This window comes from Aquarana catesbeiana, linkage group LG05 (assembly GCF_042186555.1).
Source record: "Aquarana catesbeiana isolate 2022-GZ linkage group LG05, ASM4218655v1, whole genome shotgun sequence".
In the NCBI taxonomy this organism is placed as follows: domain Eukaryota; kingdom Metazoa; phylum Chordata; class Amphibia; order Anura; family Ranidae; genus Aquarana; species Aquarana catesbeiana.
The window spans coordinates 223,476,229-223,489,227 of record NC_133328.1 but is presented as its reverse complement, the minus strand read 5'-3'; the positions used below and the strand labels follow the sequence as shown (position 1 = coordinate 223,489,227).

The window sequence follows — 12,999 nt, the reverse complement described above, 5'->3', positions numbered from 1 at the left end:
TGATTGACAACAGTGGGAGCCAATTGTTCCCGCTGCTATTAATTTGTCCAGGAAGAAGGGAGACAGCGGCGAGAGCCACTGCTCTTGTGCACATTGCTGGATCAAATCAAATAATTATAGGATTGGGGGGGGGGGGGATTTTGCAGCACAGAATGCATTAAGGTGAAAAACCTTAAGGCTTTAGAACCTCTTTTTAACACAGTCCTCCAGTTCATTCTGCACAAAGACCCTGTGAAAGCGCTTCTTAATTACCAATAACAGAAATATTTATAGAACAAACTTATTTTTTTTTGCAACCAGGCAGTCGATTGCTAATGACTGGAAAGCTTCAAACTTAAACCTCTAAAAATCTGGTCACTGTAGCAGACTCAAATGAAACCTTTCTGTCTGGAATACTATTAGTTTCGATTTTCTTTTTTATTATACAGGATTTATATAGCGCCAACAGTTTGCACAGCGCTTTACAACATGAAGGCAGACAGTACAGTTACAATTCAATACAGAAGGAATCAGAGGGTCCTGCTCGTTGAAGCTTACAATGTAGAAGGGAGGGTCAAGTGATACAAAAGGTAATAACGGTGGGGGGTGAACTGATGGGGAAAATGAAAGTACAGTTGTTAGGTGTGGGTAGGATAGGCTTCTCTGAAGAGGAGGGTTTTCAGGGATCAACTAAAAGCTAATAGAGTAGGAGATAATCTGACACGTTGGGGTAAGGAGTTCCATAGGATTGGAGAGGCTCTGGAAAAGTCCTGGAGGCAAGCAAAGGAGGAGGTGATGAGGGAGCTAGAGACCAGGAGGTCGGTATTTCAAGACTAGGCTAGTAATGTAGCTGGGGGCTAAATTGTGGATGGCTTTGTAAGTTGTTGTTGGTATTTTGAATTGAATTTGTTGGGTGATCGGAAGCCAGTGGAGGGATTGACAGAGAGGAGTAGCAGGCACAGAGTGATTGGTAAGGTGGATGAGTCTGGCTGAAGCATTTATGTTGGATTGAAGGGGGGATAGTCTATGTAGAGGTAATCCAATGAGTAGGTAGCTGCAGTAGTAGAAGCTAGAGATATGTAGTCCCCAAAAGACTGCAAGACCAATAGTACCCTCTCCCATCCTTTCCCCTAAAAAAAAAAACCCATATGCTCAGCCCTTCACCATCTCGCCCTGACCACCCTTTTTTCCGCCGTCACTTCCCTTTTCCCTTCATGTTTAACCCCTCTGTTTCTTTTTCACCCACTTTGTTTCAACTAACTCTTGAGTAACCCACTCCATCGACTCCTCTGATACAACTTACTCTCTCCACCCTCCAACTGCTTAGCTGTGACCTTTCTGTGGCAAACCAGAAATCATCAAAGAACTCTAATCCCCACCCAATGCAAAACTGCATAGAATTTTGCATAACCTTTATTTTATTACCTTTTACAATACATAAAAACTGACCTGTTAGCCAACAGATAATACAAACAGAATAATACCTTGATAAACAAATTGATACTTACCGTAGTTTCCTCTATTGCTTGCCAAGGTGATACCAGCTGTTGCATGTGAAACATATTGAATGTGCCATACAGTATATGAGCTTTTGAATTTCAAAAACAAAATTCAGTATGTAACAGTTGTATTGTTTAATAAAACTATTAAATCAGAAATGCATTTAGCTGTTTTACCTTATAACGGACTAGTATTTTTGTCCGGTCTTGCCAATTTTACAGCCCTGCCAGATTGTACAAGCCAAGCTGGGGACTTTGTTTCTTTTATACAGTTAAACAATAAAGCTTGGTCTCTTTCCTGTCCTTGGCTAGTGAATGCATAGTGAAACATCAGCCGTTTTCACCTCTACTATTGCTACTCTCCCCACCTGTTGGCATTTTCCTTGAAAGCACATGTGTATACAGCATATCTGATTGGCACCTAGTGCTAATGTTTGGGAGGGGGTGTTAAAAAGATGCTGATGCCAAGTCAAATCCAGGTACTTTCATTGGATGTATTTAGATGGGGCCACCACATGAGAAATCTTAACTGAACCTCCAGATGTGTGTAAACGTCCATTCTACTGATATTCCATTTTTTTGCCTTCTCTGTGTATCTGTGGATCCTACTTCTGGAAGGCATATATTCAAATATTTGGTCTGTATTGAAATCTAAAATGGTAGCTGCTGGTTCTAGAAAATAGAGTTTTTGACAAGTGTGATCAGGTTACAATGGAGGGATGCCAAAATGGGGATTTATTTTCTCCAACTGTTCATTTAGGGAACAGTAGATATCTGAGTTACAGGTTGTACCTGTAGAAGAATGGGCATGGACAGTAAACAAGAAGGCAAAAAAAAGGACATAGTTGGGCCATAACCCATGGATCCTCTAGTCATAAATGCTGGCTTTTACAGCTGTGGAGGCCCATTTGCTGAGAGAAAGGTGCAGAGAACTTCCTTTAATCTGCTTTTCTTGATAATTTAGCTTTGAATATCATTAGGAGCAAAATGGTGACATCCCAGATTATTTTACTGTATGTGACCATGAAATACCATTATGTTTTTTCCAGGTTTTCTCCCCTCTTATCATCTTTGTTGTTTCAAGGAAAGTCTTGTTTCTGTCCACATATTGTTTGCTACATCTTTGTCCTTGGCCATTGATAGTTTTGGTCATCGGATTCACCCTTATCAGGCTTTGGTCTGATAATTTCTTGTTCTTTCTCATCTATTGAGGGACAGAGTAATTGTCCGAATTATAGGTCAGCTCAGGGTTCTGCAGCATCCTGCTGGAATGCCATCTGGTCCAGATTGAGTTGGATAATACCAAGGCTGTGGCATACATTAACCATCAGGAAGGAGCTAGAAGTCTTGCTTCAGCAGGAGATCCTGGGGAGAACTTCACATTTTAGCCTTGTCTACCATGTACAACCCAAAGCATAGCCAATAGGCTGACTTCCTTAGATGGCAGTGCATGGACCTGGAGCTGTTCAGGACCTGTTGCAGGTGGGGTGATGTTGGATACAGACCTCCTGGCCTCCATGTTTTAACAACAAACTGGGCAGATTTGTCTACAGATACAGGGATCCTCTGTTGAAAGCAGTGGATGCTCTAGTGGCTTAGTGGAATTAGTGGTATATGTCTTTCATCCCCTGAAAAGTCCACATCTGGATTGAGATGGTGGGCAACTCTGGTGATCTTCATTACTCAGACTGGCCGAGGCAGATGTGGTACGCTGATCCCATCCACATTACTGGCTCTAATGACATGGCTTTTAAAGACCAGGTTTTAAGAGACCAGATCATCTCTGAATCAGTGATTCCTACATTGCTAAAAAGCTTGGAAGGCTACTTCCCACCAGGTCTATCCTCTGATGTGGAAGACATACTTAATTTGATGCGAGTCTTGGAGCTTTCACCCTAGAAATTTTCTTTGTGGGACAAATCCTCTTGCTGGGTTTAGACTGGCATTTGGCTCTTAATGCTATAAAGGGCCAGGTTTCTGTCCTTTCTATCCCGTTCAGACTGTTGGCCTCTCATTCTTAAAGACCTTTGTATAGGAGATCTCTCATGTAGCCTCCTCACCCCTGTCGATTTCCCTTTTGACTTTGTCGGATCTGAAACTGGTTCTCTCTGCACTTCAGAAATGGTAGCAAGGAATGTGTTTGCCTGGTGACCCTATGCTGCAAGGAATACTTTCTTGTTTTGCTTTAGGAAAAGGTGGTGTTATGGCCCAAGACTTCTAAGACCTCTTGCCTACGTTATTTCTGTCATTTTTGACATTGTTCTTCTGTTCATCTGTCTCGCTCCAGTTCACCATAAAGGAAATTTTCTTCTATTGTTTGGATGTGGTTTGGGCTGAGAGCCTCTCTCTCAGCCACTGCTTGTTTCAAAATGACACACTGCCTTTTTGTCATCTCATATAGTGCCTAAAAGGGTACACCAACTTTTCCACTAGGTGGCTCAGACAGACCATCTTCCAAGCTTACTCTATCCAGGATTGGATTCCACCCTTTCCTGTCAAGGCAAACACTACTAGAGCTGAGAGTGCTTCTCTGGCTTTTCAGCATCAAGCATCATTTACCAAATGTTTAAAGTGATCCTAAACATACAATGTTCAACTGCTATTATCCCTTCTATTTATGTATAAAATGTAATAGTAAAAAAAATAATAATGTGAGCACCCTATTTAATCATTGCTGTTCAGAGGTCACATGAGGTTTCCCAAGTCTTTCCTGTCCTCAGGGAAAGTTCTGAGGGAGGAGTTTCTAGTACTCTGCTGATGTATAAATCTGTGTCTGCATAGTGTTGATTGGTGCTGTGCTGGTCATATTACGTAAAGAATGACTTTCAAAATAGAGAATTAAAATAAATAATCACAACAAAGTGTACATCATACAAATCTATATTCCAAGGCAAATGTTTATTTTTTATGCGATTACATGGTGTAGGTTTAGTTTAACTTTAAGGTGATTGACAATTGCTTTCAGGTTGTTCAGACTGTAAAGAGATCGGGAGGAGTTTCTGCCAATCACAAGCTGTGTCTATGTGCTGGGACTAACCTGGAGGGAAGGCCTCCGTCAATCACCATCTTATAGTCTATCCCCCATAGTGTTTAGCAATATGAGGGCATGGAAGAAGGGGTAGTGTCATTGATCACTGTATGTGCACCCACATTTGAGACTCTATAGTCACATGACCTGCACAGATAAGAAAAAGGAGCACAGCTTAGAAGGGAAATTAAACTGGAGCATGCTCAGTAGATGTCAACAGCGGGTCTACACAATCTCAACAGCAGGGACACGGACTCCAAGACATTTTTTTTTTTTTTTTTTTTTTTTTGGAGTCAGTTGAGGGACACAGGTCCTGTCCCTTTGGGGTTGATTGAGTAAAACAGGAATGTGCAAAATCTGGTGCAGCTCTGCACAGAAACCATTTAGCTTCCAGGTTTTATTGTCAAAACCTAAATAAACAAGCTGAAGTTAGAAGCCGATTGGCTACCATGCACAGCAGCACCAGATTCTGAGTGCCCCAGGTTTAGTAAATCAACCCCTTTGTGCTTATGATTAGAGGTCGACCGATATATTGGACAATATTTGGCCTTTTTTAAGAAATCGGCATCGGCCGATTATTATGCAAAATCAGGCCGATTAAGTTTCTAGAAGGAGGAGGATAGGTCAGCACACACCAATCCTGCAGCTGCACTCCGGCTGGCTTGGACAGGACATCTCCCCCTCAGCTCTCCATCAGCTGGAGCCTGCCCCCCTGCCAAGCTAATGTCTCCATTGCTGGTGCCATTTTGTTTACGTCTGCCCATATACACAGATTGGAGTTGATCTTCAACAAAATGGCATCCAAAACCACAACTATGGGACAAAGGTTATTTGTGAATGAGATAAACTACACTGTTGGGCGGGTGATATGAAGAGGGGGAATGGGAGATCCGGGAGGAGAAGAGAAGAGGATCAAAGCCAAGGCCTGCCTGAGCCTGTCCTGCACCCGAGCAGTAGAGGAGGTGACGTCAGTTTGACAGCTCCAGCCAGGCCGTACAGTCTATGGGGGGGTCACTGTGGTCACCAGAGTCCCCCCTCCACATCAAAGTCTGAAGGATCCCCCTGTTCAAGGGGAGAACTCTGAGGCCCCTGATGTAAAGAGAAACTCTGATGTAAGCTGTGGGGTTCCCAAACCCCAAATCCCTCTCTTCCTGAATTTTCCCACCTTGACTCTCCACCCTAAATCAAAACCCCCTCCCTGCCTCTCCACCCTAAACAATAACCTCCTCTCCACCTTAAACAATAACCTACTCCCCCGCCTCTCCACCCTAGATTTTATGAGATGAAGGGCGAAGAAAAAATCAGCCTAAAATATCGGCCACAAAAATCAGCAACATATATTGGCCACCCCGATTTCTAAATATCAACATCAGCCAGAGAAAAACCCATATCGGTCGACCTCTACAATGGGGACGGAAAGTATTCAGACCCCCTTAAATTTTTCACTCTTTGTTATATTGCAGCCATTTGCTGAATTCATTTAAGTTCATTTTTTTTCCTCATTAATGTACACACAGCACTCCATATTGACAGAAAAACACAGAATTGTTGACATTTTTGCAGATTTATTAAAAAAGGAAAACTGAAATATCACATGGTCCTAAGTATTTAGACCCTTTGCTCAGTATTTAGTAGAAACACCCTTTTGATCTAATACAGCCATGAGTCTTTTTGGGAAAGATGCAACAAGTTTTTCACACCTGGATTTGGGGATCCTCTGCCATTCCTCCTTGCAGATCCTCTCCAGTTCTGTCAGGTTGGATGGTAAACATTGGTGGACAGCCATTTTTAGGTCTCTCCAGAGATGCTCAATTGGGTTTAAGTCAGGGCTCTGGCTGGGCCATTCAAGAACAGTCACGGAGTTGTTGTGAAGCCACTCCTTCGTTATTTTAGCTGTGTGCTTAGGGTCATTGTCTTGTTGGAAGGTAAACCTTCGGCCCAGTTTGAGTTCCTGAGCACTCTGGAGAAGGTTTTCGTCCAGGATATCCCTGTACTTGGCCGCATTCATCTTTCCCTCGATTGCAACCAGTCGTCCTGTCCCTGCAGCTGAAAAACAACCCCGCAGCATGATGCTGCCACCACCATGCTTCACTGTTGGGACTGTATTGGACAGGTGATGAGCAGTGCCTGGTTTTCTCCACACATACCGCTTAGAATTAAGGCCAAAAAGTTCTATCTTGGTCTCATCAGACCAAAGAATCTTATTTCTCACCATCTTGAAGTCCTTCAGGTGTTTTTTTTAGCAAACTCCATGCGGGCTTTCATGTGTCTTGCATTGAGAAGAGGCTTCCGTCGGGCCACTCTGCCATAAAGCCCCGACTGGTGGAGGGCTGCAGTGATGATTGACTTTCTACAACTTTCTCCCATCTCCTGACTGCATCTCTGGAGCTCAGCCACAGTGATCTTTGGGTTCTTCTTTACCTCTCTCACCAAGGCTCTTCTCCCCGATAGCTCAGTTTGGTGGGATGGCCAGCTCTAGGAAGGGTTCTGGTCGTCCCAAACGTCTTCCATTTAAGGATTATGGAGGCCACTGTGCTCTTAGGATCCTTAAGTGCAGCAGAATGTTTTTGGTAACCATGGCCAGACCTTTCCCTTGCCACAATTCTGTCTCTGAGCTCTCCAGGCAGTTCCTTTGACCTCATGATTCTCATTTGCTCTGACATGCACTGTGAGCTGTAAGGTCTTATATAGACAGGTGTGTGGCTTTCCTAATCAAGTCCAATCAGTATAATCAAACACAGCTGGACTCAAATGAAGGTGTAGAACCATCTCAAGGATGATCAGAAGAAATGGACAGCACCTGAGTTAAATATGAGTGTCACAGCAAAGGGTCTGAATACTTAGGACCATGTGATGTTTCAGTTTTTCTTTTTTAATAAACCTGCAAAAATGTCAACAATTCTGTGTTTTTCTGTCAATATGGGGTGCTGTGTGTACATTAATGAGGGAAAAAATGAACTTAAATGATTTTAGCAAATGGCTGCAATATAACAAAGAGTGAAAAATTTAAGGGGGTCTGAATACTTTCCGTCACCACTGTATTTATGATCATGTTTTGCTTTGCTACAAAACTGGGGCATTCTGGTAGAGGGCTATTGTGTCTTACAGTTTTCTGTTTCCCAGTGTCTAGTCCTCGTGTAGGCAGTAGTATATCCCAATTGTTTAAAACTTCTTGTGTTCCTCAGTGGACTTCAAGAAAATATTTTATGGTGATTACAGTTTGAGGATTGGTTTTGACCCAAAGGTCTCATTTTCCTAATGAACATTTTGGGAAGAATTAATTTTTGTACAAATGTTTTCTTGAATCCATTGGGTTCACAGATCCCACCTAATTTTTGTGCTGTTCATACTTGTTGCCATTGGCTGTATACTTCTCTTAAAATTGCTAGCTACACTAAAACAAGAGTAGAGCTTATAAGTAAGACCTCTGGTCCCCCCCATTGAGCCAAGTGAGATTTTATGGTGAATACAAAACCCCTTTTTATATTGTATTCTTGTATCGTAGACAATAGTTTTTCCGTGTTAATTTTTCTTTCTGATAACATTCCTAGTTTGGATATATCACCTCATAACGTTGATGTCAATGTTCATCCAACAAAGCATGAAGTTCATTTTCTACATGAAGAAAGCATTATCGAAAAAGTTCAGCAACATGTAGAGAGCAAATTGTTGGGATCAAATTCCTCAAGGATGTACTTTACCCAGGTGATGCATGTTAATGTTTGCTTTTTAGTATTCAATTGTAGCTAAAGGTCCTTTGCCAGGGCACATGCTTATTGGTTGCTTCTAACTTGCATTTTTGGATGCTTGTTATGTCCTTTAGAGATGCTTCTGACCTATATCAAACTGCTTTTGCATTCCTATTGACTTGTAAGATGCTATGATGCAAACAAGACCATAAACACAGCCCATACAGGTCCTGTAAGGCAATATGAATGTTGTGTAAATCAGACAGTAAAAAAAAAAAACTGTCAGGGATTCTAACTCTTCTCCAATTTATGTAAGTTGACTTTAGGGTCTGCACCAATTCTCCCTTTCCAGTTTCCAAAAATATTTTTGATGTAATGTATGTGCTCTAAGTAGGGGTGTGCTGGTAAACATTGTTTAAAGTGGAACTAAAGTAAAACCTTTTTTTTTTCGTCTTAGATAGAGCAAAGGGGGGTGTTAACCACAATCAGTTTTTTTTTTCGTGTGTCATCTTTGTCCCATTGGGGGCGATTTCTCTTCACTCCCTGACCCATAGCCAACACAGGAAGTAAGAGAAAGCCCCTCCAAAGTGGGGGAATCCTTGATGTCACCAGAGCTAGTGTCCCCATTGAAAGATTTCCCCTCTATTCCTTTTCTGGTGACAACCTAAATTATGGGATTTTTTTTTACGTTCACTCTTGGTGATTATGGTAAATGGAGAGAGTGCATCTCCATAATGAGGACCGCAGGAAAAAAACCGGACATCCTGATCCCTCTCCACTCTGAAACTTAAAAACAAGTTAGGCTTTTAATTACATTTTAGGAGAAACATAATGTGTTTCCAATGAGCTCTTATTGTGATATATTAAAACTGTAATGCCTACCAAAAAGTTATTGTTATTGAGATACTGTATATTACAATTTTTACATACTGGTTGTACCATGTCACTGTAGAGTTTTACATTCTGTAGTGGCTTTAAGGATTGGCACGCCGATTTCTATATTTCTTTTCAACTATACTAAAACACATTTTGGGCTGTAATTCACTGTTGATATGGTGGTAGGGCTTACTGATCATAAGTAGGCATATGTCTTAAGCCTACTAGAGGCATACAGATCACAATGCACATTGCAATCTAACTGTAGATCTATGAATAAATGTTTTTTTTTTTTACAGCTTGCCCAATTGTCAATTGATAGTATAGTTCAGGTAGATGCTTATATTACACACTTTTTGGCAAATCTTAAGTTGATTGGCTAAATCTTGCATTGATTGTACAGAGATTGTACTTGTCTGTTGAGCCTAAAGTCCAACTCTGGGCAATTGTTTTTTTTATTTTTTCCCCCCATGCAGTGAGGCTGTGCCCACACTGCATGGGTTAACGCTTTGTTTTGTCTGGGGGTGAACACAAAGCCTATACTTGCCCGATTCCTTGATCCTCCAGAACCAGAGGTGGATGTTCCTGACGTCTTCATGTTCAGAGACAGTCTATGGACGTGATGACGTCAGGAACAGTCCACTGCACAAGACCGCGAGAGGGCAGAAGTTGCAGGGACCGGTCTTGCACTGGGAGGATTAGGTGAGTATGTCTCAGCTCTCCACTGCCCTAGACTAAAACAAACAACCCATGCAGAGTGGACACAGCCCCACTGCATGGGGAAAAAAATGCCCTGTGTTCAGCTTTAAGAAAACCAGTATTTTGCCGTATCCCTTTAATCAACTGAGGTCCGGTGAATTCTTTTTGTTGTGAGTTTTATACACCACTTTATTATTCAGTGATTTTCATTCTGTCCTGCATCATGAGATGTCATGTTTTGTATATACTTTGCCAATGTGTCTTTTATTGTCCTTATTTTTGGCATAGACTATGTTGCCAGGAGCATCTATCTGTGCTAATGAACTTGTGAAACCTACATCCAACACATCTTCTACATCTCAAAAGTCTGGAGATAAAGTGTATGCTCATCAAATGGTACGCACTGATGCCAGAGAACAGAAACTGGATGCCTTCCTTCAGCCCTTAGCCAGACCACAGCAACCTAGTGTTCTTGAAAGCGGTGTGTCTAAAGTTGTTGAAGAACAGAAAGGGGGTACAGGACAGTCACAGAATGCCGCCATGGAAGAGATTAATGATTTTGAAATGCTCGATGCTTGTCAGGTTGCTGATAATGCCAAGGAATGTGAAATTCCAGAAGATAACGCTGTAGCTAGTACATCATTAGCCTGTGAACCACCAAGGTAATATAGCACCTTGTTTAATCTCATTTCATTTTCTCTTTAGTTAATTCTGCAGTTTATTTATGGTTTATTTTTCATGTCACTCCCATGCCAATATTGGAAGAATGTCAATTTGTTTTAAAATTATCAGTGGATAAAATAGTATACAGGAGAGAAATACATGTACAGCTTTTTATTCATTCAGAATTTGAAAAATGTATTTCTAAATACCAGTGGTTGGATTACCTAAAATGTAACTTATTTACCTCCTATAGTCCCCTTTTGCTGCAGCAAGCAGAAATGTCGGCACCAGGAGTCACCTAGGTCTTATTGCAAAATGCTGGCCAGTGGAATAACGCTTATTCACAGTCCAGTGTGTTTGTATCCCTGTTGCCCAACCTTCCTGTCTGTTTTCCTTGCCTAGGTGCTTTCAGGACAGCACATGAGAAAGTGTGGCTCTGCCCACAAAACACAGGAAACACTGGCATACAGATATTAAAAAGAAGGATTCCCCTCAGACTACCCGAGTTTGTGTTTCCTCTGACAGGAATGCTATAGCTTCACGCTCTATGGCTGTTCTTTAGATTCCTTTTGATACGGTCTCTCTGGTGGTGCACGCATTTCTACTAGAAGGGGTGTAACTTCTGATTGGGATGTTCCAGCCTGTAGAATGCAGTGGTAGAGCGCAGGGCCATGCTAGTACATGTAGTTCCTGTACAGTGCAGTGGCAGTTTTGAAAACCAGAGCTACTGGGACTATGTGCCTCTCTCTTTCTGCGCTCTCTGAAAGAATGAATACTGTGGCAGCAGTAGGTTTGGCGGTGGCAGGCACCAGCAACACTAAAGTTGGTGAGTCTGTCTCCACTTGCCTATTTTGACTCAATTCTCCTGACTGGACACTGGAGTTTCTATGCATTTTCCTAATGGACCACTTTTTGGTGGTTGGTTATATATATTGTATATGTACTTCTAGACTTTGGTGTATCACTTCGGGCTGTTATTAGTGTCCATTTATTGTAATCTGCAGGCCAAACCACTGGTAAAAGTAAACTCCCAGTTCCTCCTAATGTGCAACCTGTAATACTAACATAAATGAATCTTGGAAAAAGTCCTATCTTGTATTAATCCTATAGTTAAAGAGAAGCTTCACTCATTTTGTGGATTGAAGTTCTACTTTAAGATTGAATAATCTACAGCTTGGATGTGCTTGCTTCTTTTAAGAGCTTTTGGCTAAAATTCACTCCTACCAATCTGCTACTACCTAGCCAGCCTGGGTTTCAGTCATCTACATCAGCTTCTACCTCCAAGGTTAAATCTCCCGGTGTCACAGAGGAGGTTGAGAAAGAAGATGACAGTGGCCCTGGTCCCTCAGAGTCAAGGGCTGCTGATGAAAAGCTTGCAGAAACCAGGGGAGTCTCTAAATACACGTTAGTTTTAGAAGACATAGATGAGCTTTTTTAAGCTATGTACGTGATCGAATGTACCAATGGCATAATCAAAAGGGTTGTTTCTTTAATTGTACATCACGGGACACAGAGTCATAGTAATTACTATGTGGGTTATAGTCCACCTTCAGGTGCTGGACACTGGCACACCCTAAACAGGAAGTTGCCTCCCTATATAACCCCTCCCATACCAGGAGCATCTCAGTTTTTTTCGTCAGTGTCAAAGGTGTTGGTCACAAGTGAAGATGTGCTGTGCTGTGCTCCATAGGAGCGATCCTTTCTGGGGCTAGCTATGCAGCCAGATCCAAAGTGTCTTTTAGGCCATATTGAATGGTGCCCGGGCCTCGTATCTGAAGAAATTAGGTTTTGCTTGTAAACGCTTCTCTTTTTTAGAGAGCTGGACCCCGGGATCCAGTACTTTTGGTATTAAGGCCATAAAGGTTCCGCGTTTTACTGGCAGGGTGCTTTTACAGGTCCAGGATTGTGGGTTCCCCGAGGGTCCCCGGTTCCTGAAGGTTTGTTAACGGAACCCACCGTGAAGGGTGAAGATTGGGTCTGTTGGTTTTACCACAGAAAACCCTGCGGCGGGAAAGGTAAATAGAGTTTTGTAAGGAATTTTTACATTTTCTTATGAAATGTCTCCATTAAAGTAAATGTTGTCATGCCTAAGTGTCACCACTGGGGGATGTATGGAGCACATACCTTCTCATGCTTTGCTCAGAGATCACGCTGTGTCACAGAAGCAGCAGACTTTTTTCCTCCGGCTAGCAGGCAGACCTTCGGTAAGTTTGGGGGGTTTTGCTTCCTCCAGACACCCCCACCTGGGCTGAACTCTTCCCCTCTTCATGAGGCTGAGTATAAGGGAGAACTGAAAACGATTGTCAATGCCGTTTTCTTTCACCGCCCCTACTCGGCTGCAGCTTCCAGGTCTCCTCCACGCCATCTCTTACTCACAAGCCGATCCCGTCGGATCGGAGGCCCGTGCTTTCTAAACTATTTTTCTTTCTCGAACATCACGGGACACAGAGCCTCAATTACTGATGGGTTATATAGGTATCACTAGGTGATTGGACACTGGTCACACCCTAAACAGGAAGTTCAACCCCCTACATAATCCCTCCCCTTGCAGGGATACCTCAGTTTT

At 42.3% G+C, this 12,999-nt stretch overlaps 1 protein-coding gene across 2 annotated transcripts in view; it reads left to right on the top strand.

The window, feature by feature from the left end:
* Nucleotides 1-12,999, top strand: part of MLH1 (mutL homolog 1) — a 178,449-nt gene that overhangs the window by 64,459 nt on the left and 100,991 nt on the right. For both annotated transcript variants that reach the window (XM_073630591.1, XM_073630589.1), the window contains exons 11-12: nucleotides 8,058-8,211; nucleotides 10,059-10,432. In XM_073630591.1, the coding sequence (XP_073486692.1) occupies nucleotides 8,058-8,211; nucleotides 10,059-10,432 (528 nt within the window). The remainder of the gene's footprint in view (nucleotides 1-8,057; nucleotides 8,212-10,058; nucleotides 10,433-12,999) is intronic.